This window comes from Leptonotus elevatus, chromosome 14, assembly GCF_054856555.1.
Source record: "Leptonotus elevatus isolate MCC_2025b chromosome 14, RoL_Lele_1.0, whole genome shotgun sequence".
Classification (NCBI taxonomy): domain Eukaryota; kingdom Metazoa; phylum Chordata; class Actinopteri; order Syngnathiformes; family Syngnathidae; genus Leptonotus; species Leptonotus elevatus.
This window is the reverse complement of record NC_141252.1, coordinates 20,622,023-20,644,717: the sequence shown is the minus strand read 5'-3', so window position 1 is coordinate 20,644,717 and position 22,695 is coordinate 20,622,023. Positions and strand designations below refer to the sequence as shown.

Below are 22,695 nucleotides of genomic sequence, written 5' to 3'. Positions count from 1 at the left end.
TAATTGTTAAATAAATGCCAACAGTGGGATAACGTGGGAGCCAAGCACCCACGAAGCGCACTTGAAATCCCACTAAGCGCACTTCATAATTTAGTAAATCATCCCCACCCTCACACCCCTGTTGTTAACTTTGCACCACAGCAACTGATCTTTTATTCCCAGGCTAACAGTTCAAGCTGAGTGCCCCATGCACCTGGAAGACTTTCCTATGGACTCTCACTCATGCCCTCTCAAGTTTGGCAGCTGTAAGTGTGAAATAACGCACTCATTCATATTTCATTTGCCTAATATATTTTCATCTACTGTTGATTTTAATGAATAGGAATTGTCATTGATAAGTACAAATTCATTAAATGCTCAGATTTTAGACCCCAGCCATTATGTTGCCTTTACAATATCACCTATCCAAAACCAGTTCCGGCTCTAGTTAATGTGGCACCCTAGGCAAGATTTTATTTGGCGCCCGCCTCCATCGACAATTTACATAGCTTACAAGAGAAGTTGCATTTTTAACATCATCTGTAATGTATAAGATAACGACACATTTTAAAATATAAAATGTTCTTCATTTCATCGCTGTTTTTCATTACTGTCAAACAAATCATGCAAGTGACTTGATGTTCTCTTTCTTTCTTCCCCATGCTCTGGATAGTTTTGGCTATTTTGACATGTTCAGGGGCAGGCAGGGCTCAACACAAATTTTTGCACTGCTGCTACCAACTTTTTCATTTGGTTGCACTGCACAGGATTTGGTCAGACCTTTTTTAGGGGAGGTACAGCATGACCTTATTAGCTGATGTATAGTCGTCTCAATTTGCATACTGTAATTTCATATGACTAAAAGATTGATAGTGACTCAACATATGATACTTGCAAAATATTTTACTGTAACAAGAACTGTCTACATCAAGCAGCGACTGGCAAAACAGCGCAATTATTTTATGTAACTTTAAAAGACATTGTGAAAAAAGGATTTGCTTTTTTGTGAACATTATTTTGTTCAACTAGAATGGAGGATAGAAGCCTAGGTATTTAATTAGGTATTAGTGACTAGATGTACTATTCACATTAATTAATTAAATAGCAAAGTGATATTTCACCCCATCATTCTTGATATGTGCGCTTTTACAGATTGATAGAAAGCCCACATTGATAGACATTTGCAAATGTTAATGTTTAATGCATTGATGGACTTTTTTTTCTTCTGAGTTTGAAATGTCCGACGGCATGTGAATGCAGCTTGCTTCTTGTAATTATGTTTACACTACTGTTAGCTGCTACGTGATAATGCCGGAGAGTTACTTATCTGTAACAGTAGTGCAGTCTCGTTTAGTGTAGTCTACACTACAGCATTATTGGACAACTTTGTTTCATTTTAACTCTGCCTGTGAGCTAGTGCAAACAAAAAATAAAATTGCGCTTTTTATAATTTGTTTGTTTGTTTTTTAATGTAATGTAAAGAAAAGAGACAGGGGTGTTGTTGTTTTTTTTATTTTCCCCAAGACAGAGCATGAGGAGAGGGCACCAGTGCAATTTATTACTATTATTTCTTATTTTATTTGATTTAAAGTTAAAATAATAATAATAAATTCGAAGACTTGCAGCAGTGCCCCTTTCAGCAAGTAGCGTTATAGGCAACTGCCAGTTCGCCCCCCCCCCCCCCCCCAATAGTTCTGTGGTGCAATGGATTTTTTTTTTAATGTCATTTGGCGCCACTACATACATGAAATTATTTTTCAGTTTATTAGTTAGACAATGGCAAAGATGTTAGCGCTACCATGTATATTGCATTACAGTATTAGTAATTAGGTTGGGTTAGGTGCAAACATTTAAAGTACTGGCAGGTATTCTGTCAACTTCTCAATTGAGTCGAAATGATATAAGGGGGGTTTGTGATAATCTATGTTTCCCTCTGCTTCAGACGCATACACAAAATATGAAGTTACTTACATTTGGACTCGAAATGCCTCCCAGTCTGTGGATGTGGCAGCTGATGGATCAAGACTCAATCAGTATGACTTGGTGGGGCAAACTGTGGGAAAGGAGACAATTCAGTCTAGTACTGGTAATGATTAACACTTTTGTTTGTATTTTTTATCATTCCATTTTCTGACCTTTGTCCTACCTAACTAGGCATTAAGGTGGGAAAACACTCTTGACACACATTCACAGCTATGGACAGTTTGCAGGAGACTTAAAGTCTATGTTTCACGTTTCCCTCCTCCATCAGAATTCTGACCGTCAGAATTCTCACTTTAAAGTCAGAATTCTCACTTTAAAGTCAGAATCATGCCAACCCCTTTTTTTCACTTCACTGGCCCTAATCTGTTTCCGTAGTGATCCATATGAAGGAATTAAGCAATATATTTTACTAAAAATTATTGTTCATGAGTGTTTTTACATTGCCCTTAGGTGAATACACGGTCATGACTGCCCATTTCCATCTGAAGAGGAAAATAGGTTATTTTGTGATCCAGACATATTTGCCCTGTATCATGACAGTAATCCTCTCCCAGGTCTCTTTTTGGCTCAATCGAGAGTCTGTTCCAGCCAGAACTGTATTTGGTGAGTCCATTTATTTGAGTCCAACACTTACAACTATCACAATAGATATACAGAGAACCTCAAAATTCACTGAAAACTATTTAAACAAAAACGTCACTCTGTACCACTTACATTATAGTCGTAAGTAGTATATACATATATGTTGTGAGACTTAATCTTAGCTCATCTAAGGCCCCGTCCAGACGGAAGCAAAACCGGTTACGTTCCTCAAACAAATCTCGTACACATAGAAGCATTTCAAGACTTGCGTGTGTCCAAAAGAAGACGCTGAGGATGTTTAACGGCTATAATGTATATGCCAAGTCTGGAGTGGCGCTGTAGCACAGCCACAGGGAGTTCACGGAAAGCGTAGAAGAAGAATCAGCGAAGAAGACGAACACTTTTCCCCCCCTAACTTTATTGCAATCTGTGAAAAAGACGAACACAGGAGAAGTGACAATGGCCGGTGATTCAAGCACAACACCGCTTGTTAAACGTGGGAATAAAGCAAAATATTTTGCTGCAAAAGCATAAGCAAGTTAAGGAGGCTGCGCAAAACTACTATCCGCCATTGTTGTTGACAGACTGACAGTTCGCTCACTCAAAAGTACTGTAACAAACTAGGTTGTGTTGTGTGCTATCTTGTTTACGAGTTCTTGTGAATGTATTGCGAGAAGTGAGGGAGAGGGAGCTCAGCCGTTTGTGTGTTTACAATAAAGAAGGTAAGATCACCAACCAACGTCTGCTAACATACTTGACAAACGTTACAGTACTGTATAAAGAAAAAATAGATTAATTACCTCATCGCTATACATCCTTCACACAGCCACCGCAAACAGAAATTTATTTGAATCCAACTCCAACTTGAATCCAGGGCTACCAGGAGATGACGATTTCACGTGAAGCAATGCGCTGATCCTTATGGGAAATGTGGTCTTCATTCAAACCAAAACACTACCACTTTTGTCCATATGGTTCCGCCGTAATCAATGAAAACTGAAAAGTCCTTTGTATTGCTTTAACGCAACTCATTATAATGTGAAATATGCAGGGAATCATTGAAATTATTAACATTTACACATCCTCTCGCAATACAATTTCGATGTCTCTATAAAGCTAATATTGATCATGTCTATAAACTTGTGAGCTTAATTTATGAAATTGGTATATTGATTCTTAATGGAAATTTTGTTGTTTTCCTGTCTGCATTCTAGGTGTAACTACAGTACTTACAATGACCACCCTAAGTATTAGTGCCCGTAATTCACTTCCTAAAGTGGCCTATGCGACAGCAATGGACTGGTTCATTGCTGTGTGCTACGCATTTGTCTTCTGTGCACTCATTGAATTTGCCACTGTCAACTACTTCACCAAGCGAGGTTGGGCCTGGGATGGAAAGAGTATCGTAAATGACAAGGTACAACTGTCACACACATTAAGGGCTCAATGCTGGTATCCTAATTTATGTGTGTTATTTGGCATTCACACAAAAGGTGGCTGAGAGTCGGTCTAAACTTGCGACTTCTCAGACCACATCTAACTCGTGGTGCAAGGTAGACCGCTAGTCTTGTGTGCTTTTGGTGACTTAGAGGTACATGCAAACAGATATACAAGCTCCAAAGACTTGTGTAGTAGACGCACCCGGTCTGACCCGCCTCCAACATGCCCAAACTTGTGACTTGTATTAACCATCAAAATCCTGTGCAACTGAATAGAGCCTCAAAATACAGCATTGACAATGACCACACACATGAAGAAAAATAAATAAACACATTGTTTAAATTTGGCAAATTACTATTTGCAGCTTTAGTGAGAACCATGCCTGTTTTCTGTGGTCAACATTGTATCACACACATTTCCACCATGTTTACCAGATATTGTGATTATTTGTTTATGAAGATTACTTTTCAACAGCACTAATGCAATTTACTACGATTGTCTAACCCAATGGCATTTTCCCTGTAGAAAAAAGAATCCTCTGTGATGAAGAAGAACAATGCCTATGCTGTGGCTGTGGCTAACTATGCTCCTAATATAACTAAAGACTCACCGTTACCCACAATTTATAAGTGTTCCATTAGTGATCCCAACAAGGTCTCCGCTGAGAAGAAACCTGAACATAAGAAAACGTTCAACAGTGTCAGCAAGATTGACCGCATCTCCCGCATCATGTTCCCTGTGCTATTTGGTAGCTTTAACCTTGTTTACTGGGCCACCTACCTCAACAGAGAACCGGTTATTAAAGATCTGGATCATTCTAAATGAGCACCAGGGACTTTTTCCAGCCAGCTAATCAGGAAAGGTAGACTTAGACTGTACCAACTGTATTATTTCTACCAGCCAAAAGCTGTTTACGTGCTTCTTATATTTATAACATGCACTGCATGTATGGGTGATCATAACGACTGTATAATTCATGGTTTTCCCAAGGTACTGTATACTGCACTATTAAGTTTGATTGCAAAAGAAATGAAGCACTGATTGAGTGTTTTGATTGTGATTTGTGTGAGTGAATTTTACTTATGGCCTCTGGCAATTTGTGTGAACACACGTAATGCTGTATGTTCATATATTTAGCAGTATTTCTTCATAGATGAGCACTCATCCTACATTTCTATTCAGTGACATTATACTACCTTAAACAGATCATGAGTTGGTGCTGACAAACTATAATAAAATAAGACTAGCTATTCTGTTTAATTTGTATATATCTATTCTATAATGTTATATTAAGAAGATAGCAAGGATCCCATTAAACCCTGTCATACTTTTTCTTATTATTTTTATTCAACCTTTATTTATCCTGCTAAGGCAATTAGGAACAGATTTTCTTTTGTAATGCTGACCTGCAGATAGTTGATTAAAACAAATAAATACATACACAACAAAATACACAATATGATGTACAAAGCAGAAAACATCTAAATAATAATAATAATAATAAGCCCAGGCCACTTCTGGGCATTTGCGAGTTGGGGTACGTACTGGCCAAGGTTATTATAGTTTTGGAGATTTGTTTTTAAAATTTAGTTAGTAGTTTTCAGGGTGGTTCTGTTAGTTTTTTATTAGTTTTAGTTATTTAAAAATGCTTAGTTTTTGTTTAGTTTTAGTTAGTTTCAGTAGTTTTTGTTAAAAAATCTGCATTACTTGTGCGCAATATTTAATAAACACCTTGATGAAATGGAAAAAGTAACACCTACCGTTGCATTTCGGCTGAGTTGGCAAATTTGTCTGCTAGGAGCAATGTCGTCTGAAGGTGCTTTTCTATTGGCTGCTGCTAGATGACATCACTTCTGTGTGACACACTTTCAAACATCTTTATTCTGGTTAATATTGAAATAAATATACTTAAAATCACATTTAAAATCATCCCCAAAGGCTTGTGTATTAAATTAATTACCAAAGACTAAAACAGACACTTTGTTTACTTTATTATTATATTTTCGCCAAATTGTTTGTTTTTCAGAAAGAGAAGAAAGTGCATAAGGTATAAGGGGAGAAATGTTTTATTTTTGTATTGGATTCTCTGAACACACAGTATACATGAAAATTAATTGTTTTGAAAAGTTTTGTTTGTTGTGAAGTGACGATCTTGAACAACTTGTTTAAAGAAAAAAGTCATGTTTTCTAGTGATCACTTTATTACAGTTTATTTCTTTACATTCTCTTTTATTGTTATTTTGCATTAGTGAGGGTTTTATTTGTTAAAAATTTGACCAAAAATGTTGTGTTTTGGGGGGAGCTGGAAGCATTTAATGGTAATAAAATAAATTTCAATGGGGAATATTCATATTTTTAAATTGAATACCAGTGTAGAGTATTTTGTTGATTTTTAGATACAGGGCTTCTTAGAATGTGTTCATTACACTTCATTCACTTTTTTCTACACTGCCCTAAACAACGCTTACTGTACTTGTACATATCACAAAATGTCAGTGACCGGATGCGTTAATGAGACTTCCCTGTGTATGTCAACTGTGTCAACATGTGTCTTAATACAATGTGTTTTGTAGTTTTGCTATGCAGCATAGCATTAATATATACAGAATAATTTATCAATAACGATTCCAGGTTGTGTAGCATTTTTCTTTGAGTCCATTTTATTCTGTTTTCTTGAAAAAGTGAATCATATAAAATAAAAATAAATGTATAACTGACAAAAGTTTCTGTTCTGCTTGATGACACCAAAGTACCCCTACTGTCCTCCACCAAAGTTCCTTTTATTCATCATCCATCCATCTGTTAACCGATAATAAACAAAAAGAAAGAAAATATTTGTTTTATTACAACAAAAATCACCTAAGTAAATTTACACTGTTACAATATGTGAGAATATTAAGTAAGATGATGTACTCATTAACCCACTACATTATAGAATTTGTGATAGTGTGATTTGATAATAGATCCAAATTAGTGGTGTGTTTATTCAGTAATCAATCAGAAAATTGTTTTACTGTTTGACTTTGACACATTTTTGTGATGCTTGAATCTGTTTATTTGGCAGGCTGTATCAACAAACCTACTCTGTTTACATTCAATATGCTTGTTTTTAGGGAGTTGCAACATCCTAAAATATATACTACAGTATATACAAACCCAATTCCAACAAAGTTGGGACATTCCAGGGTTGGGAGGGTAACTTTTAAAATGGATTCCGTTACAGTTACAAGTTACCTGCTAAAAAATGTAGTTAGCAACGTAATCCAAGTTCCATAATATTAAAGTAATGTAACTTGATTACTTTGTATTACTTTGGGATTACTCCAATCCAGAGTATGCTCATGAAGACAAAATAAAAATAAATATCACCACAATATATATTCTATACAATGTGCCCCTGCTATTTGTGGTTAATAGGGACCTAGGCAGCCTACTAATAGCAAAAATCATTGTGTAATTGACATTCATTAAAAAGCATGTAGGCTATAGATAGGTTGATTGATTGAAGGCCATATGCTGTTTTCGAACTGTCACTGCTTGCGAACAAAGCTGTTGTTGCTGTAATGAGAAAAGTAACAAGTTATACTTTTGAAAACAACATTCCCCATGGCAGCTCATTTCACCCACATGCACGCACTAATAATGAGAATGACAATGCATGACATCAACAGCAAAATTAACCTTTATGCCAGTCACAAGTTTAGCCGTGTATATATTGTGTATGATGTTTAAATAGTGAATTGGTGGGAGGAAGATTTGTTTGGAAGGTGTAACTCACATTATGGTTGTAGGCTAGCGGGCTAGCAAGAAGCTACAGCGCGTGGCATGCCGCTGGACTCTCAGCTCAAACTTTCGATCCCTCAGCAAGCCGAGTAAATTCCAAACAGTGCATACTGGTCGCCATTTCCTCCTCTCGTCCGTGAAGATTTTTTAAACTGCCCGCGTGTGGAGGACACGACTAGCTGTTCACCACCTTCCCGACATGTACAGCTCCAGTAACAACGGTCTCTCTCTCACACGCGCGCTCTCTCGCTCTGTCTGTCTCTCTCTCACTCGCTGGCTCTTGCAGTCTCTTTCATCGTAGAAATTGTAATTCCTCAAATCCCCATTTTTAATAAATGTACCAAAATCTGATTAAATGCTTCTTCTTTTTTTCCTGTACTGTAACGGAATACAGTTAAAAAATTTTGTATTCTGATTACTTAACGCCGGTACATGTATTCCGTTACTCCCCAAGCCTGGACATTCTGTTAAACATGAGTAAAAACAGAACACAATGATTTGCAAATCATGTTCAAACTACATTTAATTGAATATAATACAAAAACATGATATTTAATGTTCAAACTGATCAACTTTATTATTTACTGTAATACATTGACGTCGATGTAATTGCTGTATTACTGTCATGTTTGGGTTCTGTTTTTCATTGTGTGTGTCTCTCTTGGTCTTGTTACGTGTAATCCTGCCCTTTCTCGTGTCAACCAATCAGTTCCCTCAGCCACTTGTGTCTTGCCCTAGGTGTGTCTTGTTGTGTCGTTAGTGTGTGTGTATTTAGCCTCCTGTCTCCCCTCTGTCTGGGTTAATTCATTGTCATTTTTCCTCCCGTCATGCTGCCAGTTTTTTGCCTTTTTGTCCTCCCCACGTTTTGTTTCACTTGCCATTTGGAGTTCGCTTTTGTTTTGTATAATTAAATTCCTTTTTCTTTAATTTTTTACATCACATCTGCCTCCTTGCCCTGATTCCCTGCATTTGGGTCCGCAACCACCACTTTCCCCTGACAGAATGAATCGACCAAGAAAGGACCCAGCAGGAAGCACATGGCGGCGCCCAGCTAACTCTCAGCCTGCTAACCACCACCTCCCTCCTCGTGTAGGTTCTGTTTTTTCCTCTGTCTCTCATTCATCTATGCTCCCCTCACTCGTGTCCTATAGTCCTCCTTGTGTGTCACATGAGTCACCTCCTTATCTGTTTTTAGATACCGATTCTGACTTTTCTGATATCGAAGATGCCCCGGTTTTGGTTAATCTCCTCTCTGACTCCGATGATTTTGATTCAGATTTTGATTTCCCAGTTTTTTCTAGTCCTCAGTTCTTGACCCATTTTTCTTTTGAGAAACCCATCCCCACACTATCAGGTCAACATGACCTTTACTTGGGCACCCGTTTGGCCATCTATCCGGGACCGCCGCGTGGTGTCCGGCTCTTCACAAACGTCAGCCCCCTTTTTCAAGTCACGTCACCCCACGTCTTCCAAGCCACAAAACCCCGTATTTCTTTCAGCACATAGTAAGTCTGTAACCAAGTTGTCTGGAGAAAACCCCTTGCACACGGAGCAAAAATCCAGAAAAAATCCTGAGAGTGACATTCTGCTGGATTGTGAGTGACAGCACATCACCACACTTACCTTCCTGTCAGCACCTTAGCCACTATCAGCATCAAACAGACCAGGTGTCATCTGTTTGTCCAGAATAAAAGATAGGAGGTAACACACACCTTTTAAGAAACCAACAGACAAACAACAAAAAACTGTAGGGCCTACATTATAGAACATAAAAGTAATAAAGGGAAACAAATTTACATGGGAGTGACATCACTTATACGGCAAGTCGTTTTCAGCACGTTAACATCTCACAAAGGAAGTAGTGACGTTTGCTCGCCGTATTTTCAAGATGGAAATAGTCTTTTTATTGAGTTTATAAAAACATTAAGACTGACTGTGCACTCCATAGTGTAGACAAGTGTTATATATCATGAAAAAAACCATCAAATTTTAAGAAACATTCGGAGTCGAAGCATGGTACATTCAGTCTTCCAGTGCAAAGTCCCAGGCTATGTGAAGCTGAGCTGCGACTAATGTAGGAGGTCCCTGAATTTATTAGTTATATTTACAAACAATGTACATTTTAAATGTTTAAAAGTTTTACCGTTACAGTATTAATAGTTTAAGTACAACTCAACCCCCTACTAGACTCTTGCTCCACCTAGGGTGGCCAGATGTCCGGATTTAGGCCGGACAGTCCTACTTTTCAGTGTTGAGTCCGGCGTCCTGTGCAACCCTAAGCCGGACGCTGGTTTGTCCGCAGCTGTAAACACAAACAAACAAAAACAAAAAAAGCATTTATTCCTGAAAACTGACATATAGGTTTTTCGTAGATTGCCGCACTTGTGCTCCACGTAACGGGCGTATCTCAATTTTTGTGTTGACGCAACACAAAACTGTTAGGAGACGAGTGCGCCTTTCTGGGCTTTCCGGCGAACAGCTGCCGCACCTCCAGCGCATCTGGCAAACAGAAAGCAGACTGACCTCGGCCTTAGCGTGCGCATCTCAATTTTTGTGCTGGGGCAAGTGAGTCCAGCGCGTTTGTGAAGCTGCACCTTTTTCCCTGGTCATAAAAATTACACCTGCCGCGCCGACCAGCACATCGCCAATTTGGTGACAAAAAGTAGTCTAATTCCTGATCGCCCAAAAGGAAGTAAATTTTTACGCACACATCTTGCGATGTTTGTGCATTTGAGGGAGGCGCAGGCAAACAGATAGGCCGCCGCGGGCAGACGACTGAGATCATCTCGTTCAAAATTTGTAGAAATAAATTCATTGATTGAACGGATCATCCTATAAATATTTTTAATACAGCACCCCCCTGACCATTGGGTGTACGGTTCCATTCCCGATCGTGTGTGTGTATACACACATGTGCACGTGCTGTTTTTTTTTAGGGCCCGACCAATAGGGATTTTTTTAGGCCGATGCTGGTATTTGGCAGAAAAAAAAGATTAACGATTAATCAGCCGATTAATTCTTTAAAAAAAAAAACAGAATTACTACAATAACTTTTTGGGGTGAACTTACAACAAATACATAAACTAAAGATAACATTTGATTGTTTTACAATACTTTAATCTTTAGTATTTCATCTAAAACAGAATATTTTTCAAGTGAAGGGAGTCCTCGAGTTATGTCCGAGTTACATGTTGGCGATGTAACCCGATTTTTCGACTTAAGTCGGATTTCACAGTTAAAGTCAATGTCTACATAAAAATATTTTGTATAGTAATTTTAAAAAACATATTTCCGTGACCCAGAAGAGCCGGAACCAATATTATGTGTTTCTGCACGGACATTCATTGCTGTCGGATGGCAGAACGGAGCTAATTCAACCTTAAACACGGAAATGTGACGCACCTCATGGCGAGCTGACCTGCTCGATGGACGTCCATTGCTAGAGGTAACAACAACACATATAAACTATAAATAACTTTAAAATGGCGTGAAAACTGTAGGAAATTAACGAAAAAGAAGGTGGTACGGACGAGACATGGGCGCCGTAAAATCGAAACGACGTAGGTTGCATACGACGTAACACGAGGACTCCCTGTACAATAACATGAAAAAAAAGAAGAAGCATTAAACCTCTGGGAAATGAACTAAAATAAAAATAAATCAATCTATAAATGAGTTCAGAAATACTTCTGGTCTTGTACTTGTTGCTGCCTTAAATTAGAGGTAGGTTATTGTGCAGGTAGAACTAAATAAACAACTTTTAAACAGGGAATTGGGAGATGAAGGTAACATTGTACACACAAGTTTTAATTTTTCTACTCTACAACTTTCAAGAACAAAGAACTTTCAAGTGCAAAATATGCAACATTTAAGTCCATTTCTGCTGCACTCCCTCAAAAACACTTATTTATACACAGCCCCTGTAATATTTTTGAGTAGCAAAAAAAATGTCAAGTAGTGTAGTAGTCCAACACCTAGCTTTGTCCACTTTGTGTCGTCTGAAAAAAAAGAAAACAAAACAGTCAAAAGTATGAATTTAAGAAGAGACACATGATGTGCGTGGTTATTTGCATTTTTTAACTGATGATAGGCAGATGATTATATTCACGACTTCACTGCGGTACTAGGCTGACTGAGCTGAATCGAGTATGTAAAAAACAATCACTCTGTGGCTTCTACAGTGTTTAATCATCATCATCATGTTAATGTCATCATGTGCAAGCACTTTTGCACACTATTTCAAGTGTTCTACTGTATTATACTGTCCTGTTACACTGTACTAAAGTTAAACCACACTATCGATTATCGCATCACTTCATTTTAATTCTGGGTTGGCGTGAAGGGGGTTTTCCTTTTGAGGTCAGCAAACTACAATCAAAGCTCGTAAACGACATTCAGTATTAAAAAAATTAATGATTACCAGAGAAACTGACCATTAGTCCTGGTTCCAATCAATACTTGATGTGCAACTTTTCCCGACAATGTTGAAGAGAGACAGTAACCCCACGACCACCAAAAAAACAACAAACAAACCCTACCCTATGTGTTCATATAGCTCCTCTTTAAATGCAGCTGGATGAACAGTCGTTCTCTAACTCTCAAATAGCTGTGCAGTTACATTATTTCTGCTAGAGGTTGTTATTGCTAACAGACTCGGTGTAACTAGATAGATAGATAGATAGATAGATAGATAGATAGATAGATAGATAGATAGATAGATAGATAGATAGATAGATAGATAGATAGAAATAAATTGCTGAATATTGGGGTGGTTAATCTATCCTAGAGGGGTATAATCTGTCCTAGGACCCTTTAACACCCGGGGATTATTTTGTCCTAATGACCAAACAAAGTTTCGTAGTTTTTTTGGGTGGTGTGTCCTGTGAGATTTTATGATAGGACAACTCGTAGTAGCCACTTATTTAAGCATTGCCGTTACGCTTCCCATGCAGCCAGTTGTAAATTACGTCATTCATAACTACAGTGCGTAAAGGGGAAACATAGCAGGTGTTTCAGCCAGAAAGTACGGAAGGCCTAACTGTCGATCTTTGAGTTCCTTATGCAGGTCAGTGTGCTTGTCTTTTAACTGTTTGGTGATGTTGGAGGTGTTTCCGCCTTTTGCCTGGCAGGTTTTATAACATTGTCTACAGACTGGTGCGTCTGCGTTATGCTTTGCCTTGCGCATTTTCTTCAGCCATCATTCGTTTCATGGTCTTCTTATTGTCTACCACCGCACGTGTGAGTCAAATACTCTTTTATTTGCAATATACTAATTCCTGCTTCATGGGCTCCTTCTCTTGTTGCGCACACGTGGGTCAAACCACGCAGCTACTTGTTTTGTTTCCCCCCAACCCCCCACCCACTTACACACACACGCGCGCACGCACACACTGGGAAGCGACCCACACCGGTACGATACGCTGCTTGTTTGCTATATGCTAACTCCTCTGACTAGTTTTGAGTTTCGGTAAGGTCACTTGGCGAGCGGCGGCGCTGCAAGTACCGGTACCATCCAAAACGATGTATAGTATAATTTTAAATGACGCAGTACCCCGATACCAAATTAGTAGCGGCTAACCATGCATCCCTAGTTACAACAGGGACTGCTGTGAAGCTACGTTAGCAATCTAGCACAAGCTTATTAGCAATACGACGTGAACAAAAAGCTAGATGCACAAAAGCACAAAAGAGACAGTTCTACTAAAATGTTAGACATGTTGAGCCACTGTTAATTTCAAAATGTTGGACAAACTTACTTGTTGGAATGCTCTGTTCAAACCACTGCAATAAAACAGGCCTAGCAGTGTGGACTGGAAGTTTATAGAGAAGACTTGAGGATTGAATGAAGTCACAAGTGGTTGCCATTCAGACGCCATTCAGCATGTACTGTTTTGCGAAACTAAGAACAGTGCAATAATTGGCGGCTGATTAATCGGTCCGGCCCTAGTTCTTTTGCACATTAAAATGTCTTCTTATTTTTTATCCTATGTGTTAATATTGTTACGGTTATGTCAATTGTTGACCAGCAGAGAGACCTAGTTGCACAAGTATAAGGACAGCAACACAAGTAATGTGAGGTGTAAGATGACAAAAGAATAAAAGTACGAGCACAAGCTGGCTGTTACAAAACCTTTTTGTCATAATTTCCAAGATGAACAAGATATAGTACCAGGAAAGACTAACTTGCATGACTGTGTTGGCCAAGATGGAGAATTAAGCGTCGTTTCCACCGACGGTATCTACCCTACTCTTCTCTGCTCTTCTTGGCTCTACACCAAAAAGCAGTGCGTCTCCACTGCCACGGCCACCACCCGGGAGCCCCTCCTCACCTTGCCAGTGATGTCATGCTTAAGCGACCGCAGCGAGCGTGCACTGCACACAGGCAAAAACAATGGAGAGCGCAAACAATGGTTTGTGCCTGTTTATTTCAGCCTGAAGACATCAAATGAATATTGCAGCAACAAGAAGACTGCATTCAATAATGTTAAAAAAGTTTGCACCTCCTCAAAAGTCCAAGCATTAATCTGTTTGGAAGCCATTGTTGTCCTCTTTTCATCGTTAATGGCAGCTGTTTTCCTGGGGTGGTGGTTTGCGCAGCTGCACATTGATGATGACATCTCTAACCAATCATTGACCTCCAAAATAATTATGTCACACATTTTGGAACTGTTTAATACCGCAAAGGAGCAGGTACCAGAAAAATGAGAAGAGAAGAGAAGAGAAGAGAAGAGATCTTTTAAGCAGCAGTTTGAGATGTACATGGCGGCCATTGGACTGGACTCTAAACGCCTGGAAAATCATGGTGCAATGGTGGCAACTTCAACGGTGCCTGGTCTCTAAGTGATTGAAGTCTTCAACACATTCAACTTTGAGGATGCGGATAACAGGAATAGCTAACTATTATAAAGTCATCTAAAAAATTCCATGCTCATTGCACACCACAGAAACACAGTGTGTAAGAAAGTTATGTGTTCCGTTCACGGATGCAACAGCCGCAAGAGTCTTTTGATTGCCTTTTGACGGACTTGAGACTAAAAGCGCAGTCCTGGGATTTTGTTGACTTGAAAGACTCCATGATCCGCTACCAAACTGCCTATGGGATAAGTGATAAGCGGGTGAGGGAGAGGCTACTGAGAGAATCTAAGTTTACTCTGGAGGAGGAAGAGAGAATGTGCCATGCTAATGAGTTAGCCCAGCAACATGCGAAGACATTTGACAATGTGAGTGCCACTCACTGATCTGTATATATTACTGGATAGGCGTTAGCCCATACACGCCCGTGCAAGCCGTTGACGCCACAGGGCCATCTTACTATTGAATACACTGTACGTGTCGTATACGCACAGATTAGACATATACATCTCGTAGGCTCTTAGTATAGGGCCGGGGGGCATGGGTGGTTGGCGGGGTGGTCACTATTTTTTAAATAAGTGGACGGTATGTGCTGCTTTGAACACCCCCTTTTTCTTTTATCGCTTAGTTCCTTAGACCCCAATATTAGACAATATTAGATTTGGCAGAGTCTTCTTTTGTTGAATTACAAGTATAAATCTTTAATTAAAAAATATACAAGTTTCCTCCTTTAAACATATAATCTATACATGTACTGTATTTAAGGCAAGTTGTAAAATGTCTGAAGTTCTCTTGTTTATGTCATGTAATCATGTCGTAAATCATGCTGTTTCTACTAAGTACTCAAATGTTCTCCAATTTGAATACTGTAAATGTATAGGATCGAATGCCGAGAAACGTTTCTTGGATGGAGCAATATTGCGGTCTAGCGGCTTCAAAAGTTTTGGCCTATCGGCTATTCAGTAATATTTACAGATCAGTAGTGCTGACAGTTCAAAGGTTGCTGTAATTAAAACCAAGATGAAAAAGTATGAGCCACATAAGAGGAACTCTAATAGATCAACCAGAGCTGGTTCTCAGGGTGGCTGTAAAGTACCACTCAGGCAAACTGCTTTTGGTCAAGCTACCTTCTCTTATCGTTCATCACAAACATGGAACTGCGTACCGAGCACAATACAGGAATTGCCAAATGTAGCATTATTTTCCAAGCATCTTAGAGCGTGGCTACTTGCAAATCAGATTTGTCAACATAACATGGACTGAAACAGTTTTCCAGCTGTCTGTAATGTAATACTCTATAGTGTGTGATTATCTCTGTTTTGTTATAGAAATGCAATACAATTAAGCATTTTGTGGTGATGGCAATAGTTTGTATGTATTTTTTTATGTACATACACTTTTTTTTTTTTAATTAGTCTTTACTCTCTCCTCTCCTCACTTTGGACACCTTCCTGCTGATAGGACAAGGGATGCAAATTAGTTAAACGGCTATAAACCCATACATATTTACATTTTTAAATGTTCATTAATATGTTCTGTACCATTTAAAAAAAATAATAATAAATGAAATGAAATGAAAAGAGAAACACAGACCATGAAACGTACTCCTGCAAACGTTGTGGTTGAAAGGCATGTGCCATGGCCAGCATATAGTAAAAGATGTGAACTAAGTTAACTGAGTTACTTTTTCAAGGTAACTGTGGCAACACTGTAGGCTTAATGTCTGACATTTAAAACGAACAGTTTCTCCGCTTTGGACTGTTAAGTTATTAACATTGTTTTTCAGTTTCAATTTATATTTTAGCCGTTTTGGATTTAGTTAACTCAGTATGGCTCAATGAATAGCATTCTTATGTGTCTCACACTCCTGAGAAAATAAGGGAGTATATGTGTCTGGTATCTGTCTCTTTCGGAAGAGACAGGCGGATGTGTGATTGTTTCTCTCTAATCTGATTTATAGCTATGGGAACTTGCTGATGGGAGGAGAAGGGGGATTCTCTTGTTTATACTGAGTTGTAAACAGTGTGTTGTGGGCTGATGGGAGGAGACTTCTAGTCTCCCACTTTTCTGAATACGTATTGATGCCCCACGTTGGAGAGACAGACAACCTGATAGAACACGGCTTCAGTGTCATCAGCCTTTTGTCCTCAGAAGCTTCTGATAATTATTTACCTTTGCAAAGGGACTTCTTCACCAGGATCTCACCATTCAGTTAATTGAACACGCAAAGAGTACAATACTTAATATTGTCTACTCTAACAAATGGTGACCGCCGACGCTGAATTATAACGAATGGTCTCCTCCGCTGTATTCGAACGGATGGTGGTATTTTGACGTGGAGCTAGATGCGGCGTTCAAGGACGGGCGGAACTTCTAGGCCTAAATAAATAAAGTACGGTAAGTGGAGACTGTTATCCACGTAGGGAGGTTCTGTCTGTTTGGGTCCGCTGCAACTGGTTTTTCGTCTTCCAAATTGTCTAAATTTTAAATGAGATCTGTGTGAACAAGTTATAGTTTGATGTCGTTAGAGAGTTGATAATTCCGACGATATTGAACTAAACACGTCGTGGAGTGGTGCGTTTAAAAGTGACGTAAATGCAGACTCAAAGAGATGAAGCTTTTTTGTACAGGAAGAAAGAGCGGTTAATTTTTTGATTTGTTTTGTTTTTCGTCACGCTATGAAGAATCCTTAGACCATAATATATATTGAAGATTATGGTATGCGCTCTGCTTTTTTAGCAGTTTGGCCGATTGGGGACTAATATCGATATTTGCTCATGACTCTTATTGAGAACGTCCATTTACACGTAATATGTTTTTTGAAAAAGCGCCTGTTTGAAATTGAACAGTATTGAGGGGTCCAGGTTGATTACAGCGATAATTGGATTTTGTATCACTATTTGCAATCGAGAGATTACGTGATTTAGTTTAAATTTTGGCGCTTCTACAATATGTAGTTTTGAGGTCAGGATTCCCGTTTGAATTCCTTTTGTTCCACGGTTGAGTTCGTTAGCGCGTGACAATTTCTTTAAAAAATAAGCGCCTTGCAAAAATTTTGCAATATATGGAGATCAGTTTAGCTCAGCGGGATTGGGTAACCGCTGTGTATAAACGAGAGGTCACGTGATTCTTATGTGTGTCTGTGTGTGGCCATATGTGTTAACATATTGAATTATTAATACTAAAAGTGAGACGTCACTGTATTGAAACCGAAAGTAAAAATAGCCTATAAACAAAATGGAGGCGATTTCGACCCGGATACAGAATGGTTTGTCCTGAATGCGCTTCCGGTTCAGCGGAAAAATAAAAGCGTCGATGAACAATGGAAAAACGAACTATGGATCGATTGTATAAAACGCTTTCGCTGGACAAAATGGTATGTCAGACTTTTGTATTTTCTTTGTTGGTAATGATGTAGTGGCTGAATTTGATGCTAAAATGACTCCAGCATTTGTGGAGCAGTTTACGGGTGGTTTGTTCGAAGTTAACCCGTTTACTGAAATCACCGTACGAAACTGCGGTTTAAATGCTATAAGATTTGTAGACAACGAATTGATAGAATAACACCGTTTATTATTTTATAATGACTAAAGAGTGTGTGCGTATGCATTTGAGTGTGTGACCTAGCTTCTAAAAAGGTGGGGGCTATTTTTGTGATTGTGAGTGAAAAATGTGATTTTGTTTGTTTTTCTTCAATATTTTAACTAAGTTTGGTGTTGTTTTGTGTGAGATGAGACTGTTGTGATAGTGCCGTTTGTTTTATTAATGGGAATGGGATAAAATAGGTTTTGCGATTTATAATGTTAAGATTCCTCCCCCCGTTTCTAGGTTAGAAAAAAAGGTGGGGGCTGTGCGTTAGAGCATAATGTGTTCTCGTAATGGGACTTTTTCTTTGTCAAAATGGTAAGAGAGGAATGATAAACAATATAAAATAAGTAATAGTATTTGGAAGATATTGTTGAGTTTTTGTAGAAGACTATTAAATTAGTGTTTTATTTTTTTTTATTTATTTTTTTTAGTGACTGAGCTAATAGTCTTTACACTTTAATGATTGATGAAGACGGTTAATTTGTTAACTTTCCCTTTTCGGGACAAATGAATAAAGAGTAATGATAAAATAATGGCATTTTGTTTGAGCTATGTTGAGTTGATATAATTATGCCTGCATCTTTACAGCTGTGGCTAGATGTAAGATAGTTGAATAAGAAGTTATAAATGTTTTTGAAATTGACATAATGATAATGATTTTTAATATTTGTTTTTTCTCTGAGTGTGTCATTTTAGAAACTGATGTTTGAGTTCCAAGGCAGATGAGGGTTTGATGGCCTTCACTGATTACAAACTGCGAACGGGATGCGCCCCAGCTGCTTATACGTTGTATTTGCAAGTATGGCTAGTAGCTATTTGGAGGGGTATTGAAAAAAAATAAAAAAAATAAAGAGGCTGTGTTTTTTTACGAAACATTTTTAAGAAAACAGGAAGTGAACTATCTTGCTATAATCCCACATCCTCAATCTGGCATTTTTAATGCATTGCATCAACGAGTGTGCATTTTTTGGTCAGGTGAGCTCTCAGAAAGACTATGTGTCATCGAGTCCGCCATTGCAGACAGCAATTTCCAACGTTTGGATGTACGTGACAAAGAGTCAAAGAGCTTCGCGCCGCAGCACAAGTCTTTCTCCTCCTGTGCCTACAGACAGTCGTACTGCTCAAATTCCTCAATGCCCAGTGACTGTGTATACGCCTCATTCCAGTGACTTCTCCCCTATGGCTGTTTTGCATCCAGAGGAAATCTAAATGCCTGCTCTGAACATTGCTGCCACAGCAGCCGCCCTGCTGGCCAGGATTGAACATTGACAACAGCTGCCGTCCTGCCTTCTGCTGGGGGACTGGACTAAGAAAGTTGGTGGTCGGAATGGGATGTGCTGCACGGTGTATGCAGGGCATTTTTAATGTGTTGAGTGGGGAACTGTGATCTATAGCAAGATATTTCAGAAAATTGAAAACGACATGTAAATTTGAAATGAGGGATTGAGAAAAAAATTTTCAATCTATAGCCTACTAAATTTTTGCCTATATTTTTGGGAGAATCAGTTTCTGAATTGGTACAATGGGAATTTTATTAATATGATATGATACGATATACTTTTATTTTCCCCGTGAGGAACTTTTTTGGACTTTGTCCAGCTGCAGCTATAGTATAAAGTAAATAATAGAATAAAATGAGTAGTAAAGAGTAAAAGACTAACTAAGAGTTTGATGGCTAAATTAGATTTTTTTTACAGCACTGTGATTTATGAATCCCAGAAATATTTTGTGTGCTGTGTTTTTTATGAGCCCCGCTAATATGTGAAAGATTAGCAGTTTGAAGATAATTTTTAGTTTGATTAAATCAAGGTAATGGTAGATATTTGTGAATTTTGTGTGATTTTATCCTCAGCCCCATTAATCTGTAAAAGAGGTGAGGTTGATTGGCAGTTTAAATAATTTTCGGGACTCTAGGAGAATTAGAGTAATATGGTTACCTCTATTTTTTATGGCCCCAAAGTCATCATATATTAGTGTCTTAAATTGTATCTGCTTATGCTCATTTTTATTGTGGTGTTTTGTAGCTCTTTTGTTTACCTCATAGCCTGATTTAGAGGGTTTTGTTATTTACGACGTCTTTTGAGTTGTGAGGTCTCTATTTTATCCTCCCTTTATCTTGACGTGTTTGAAAAAATCAGTGGATCTTTGTCAAATGAGGGAGTTTATGTTTAAGAAATTAACCAATGTAGACGAGTTAGAAAATTAAAATCAAACTTAAAAACAAAATTAAAAAGGTTGTGGGGTATCGGCCTACACTCCAATTGACAGGATGAGTTTGAATGGGATAATTCACAGTTTGAATATGAAGAAATCTACCAGAGGAAATCGATCGCGAAGTAAGTCTGAAGAAAGAGGACAATAATGCATATTCGCCGAATGAAGGTAATTATATTATATCTTTTATCTCAGAATCACATTTGAAAAATGTAATGTTTGGAGCCCAGTGTTTGCAAAAGAGTATAGATAATATGAATATATGTGAGCTTTTTCCAGGATCATCAGGATTCGGCCGATCATGGGATTCTGGGAAGAGAATATATGATAGGAAAGGCAAAGTTATACAAATTTAGAATAAATTTAGTCTTGGTAAAATTATTACCTATTATTGAACAAAACCTATTTGAAAAATAAATATTTACAAGCTCTGTCTTATATTAATGAATGAGCGAATGTCATTCAACTCAATCAAAGGCTGGGCTCTATTTTAATGTCACAAAAATAGATCTTTTCCTGTTCCAACAGCACAGGACCTACGGATCTTAACCAAATAACATTTACTAATCCCAACTAACAAAAACTATCAGGGTTTTTCCTCCAAATAAAATTTATGAGAGTTTATGAGAAACTAAAAATGAAAAGTTTCTGCACTCAGGAGAACGGCCCCAGGGGATTGGTGAGGAAATCTTGTGCAGTTCTCTGCACAGAAAGAAGGTTGGAGAGGAAATTCCACATCTGGTCTACAAGGCTTCTGGATACGTGCCAGGCTCGGCTATCTCATCAACTGATGATCATCAATCTTATCACCTCCGACCTGGAGCCACGTCAGCTGACCCAGTGTTCGGTTCTGGAGCGGCCGTTTCGACATCATTCAACATCGTTTTGACATCATTCAACGGATCAAGTCAAGTGCCTTTTCTTGGGCAATCATTCCACGAAGAAGTCACATTTTCGGGCAGAATAATCCCGGTGACAAATCGAAGAATTTGGGTAGTCTACCCCAGATTCTTAAAGAAGAGAAAGAACTATTGCGTCACTTTTTTCATTCAACAAAACTTCATCACAAGATGGCCTCAAAGAACACATATTCGTCTGCCGATACATTGCGACACTTTTTAATGAACAACATTTTATGTTAAGCCTCACATATGCTATGCTTATTCCACTAAAAATCTTTTAAATGTATCAAATTGTTTTTTAATGTCATATGATTGCTAAACTACCTCCTCTTTTGCTAAAGGGATGTTTTAAGGATAATTATTTTTATCACACAACCATTGAAAAAAATGTTTTAATGTGTTGAGCTCTCATGAGCTCAAATGAGGGATTGTTAAGTTATTAACATTGTTTTTCAGTTTCAATTTATATTTTAGCCGTTTTGGATTTAGTTAACTCAGTATGGCTCAATGAATAGCATTCTTATGTGTCTCACACTCCTGAGAAAATAAGGGAGTATATGTGTCTGGTATCTGTCTCTTTCGGAAGAGACAGGCGGATGTGTGATTGTTTCTCTCTAATCTGATTTATAGCTATGGGAACTTGCTGATGGGAGAAGAAGGGGGATTCTCTTGTTTATACTGAGTTGTAAACAGTGTGTTGTGGGCTGATGGGAGGAGACTTCTAGTCTCCCACTTTTCTGAATAAGTATTGATGCCCCACGTTGGAGAGACAGACAACCTGATAGAACACGGCTTCAGTGTCATCAGCCTTTTGTCCTCAGAAGCTTCTGATAATTATTTACCTTTGCAAAGGGACTTCTTCACCAGGATCTCACCATTCAGTTAATTGAACACGCAAAGAGTACAATACTTAATATTGTCTACTCTAACAGGACCAAGAGGGACAAGGTTTAAATCCACTTCTGACAAAATAACAAAAATAATATCGTCAACACACATTTTTCACCAGACTAAAACTAGACTAGACTAAAACCCTCATTAATAAACAATAACTGGGACTAAATCAGTATGCATTTTGTCGACTGATGACGGGATGAAAATGTACTTCACTTAATAAAAACTGGACTAAAATCTATGTTCATGAACAAAATTGAGATGAAAATTATATGATTTTGTAAAATCTTGTCTGCCAATCTGTATGTTAAAAACTAACAAGCGTGATTGGAACTGGACTAAAACTGAGACTCAATTTAAAAATACCCGATAAAATTAACACTACTTCACGACACAATTGATCAATTACTGTACACATTGTTCTATTTGTAAACTGCTCAAAACTGATAACTAACTGAATTCATGCATGTTGTGTCAT

General features: G+C 38.2%; 1 protein-coding gene and 1 long non-coding RNA gene across 3 annotated transcripts in view; one reads left to right on the top strand and one right to left on the bottom strand.

Annotated features, from left to right (window-relative positions):
- The window catches only part of LOC147163288 (uncharacterized), a 30,640-nt gene extending 28,632 nt beyond the window's left edge, over positions 1-2,008 (bottom strand). The window contains exon 1 of the long non-coding RNA XR_015097101.1: positions 1,951-2,008. This is a non-coding gene — a long non-coding RNA (uncharacterized LOC147163288). The remainder of the gene's footprint in view (positions 1-1,950) is intronic.
- gabra2a (gamma-aminobutyric acid type A receptor subunit alpha2a) overlaps positions 1-6,706 on the top strand; it is a 48,692-nt gene extending 41,986 nt beyond the window's left edge. For both annotated transcript variants that reach the window (XM_086094999.1, XM_086095000.1), the window contains 5 exons: positions 163-245; positions 1,922-2,065; positions 2,413-2,565; positions 3,759-3,961; positions 4,510-6,706. In XM_086094999.1, coding sequence (XP_085951125.1) covers positions 163-245; positions 1,922-2,065; positions 2,413-2,565; positions 3,759-3,961; positions 4,510-4,809 — 883 coding nt within the window. In that variant the 3' untranslated portion in view covers positions 4,810-6,706. The remainder of the gene's footprint in view (positions 1-162; positions 246-1,921; positions 2,066-2,412; positions 2,566-3,758; positions 3,962-4,509) is intronic.
- The last annotated feature ends 15,989 nt before the right edge of the window (positions 6,707-22,695 follow it).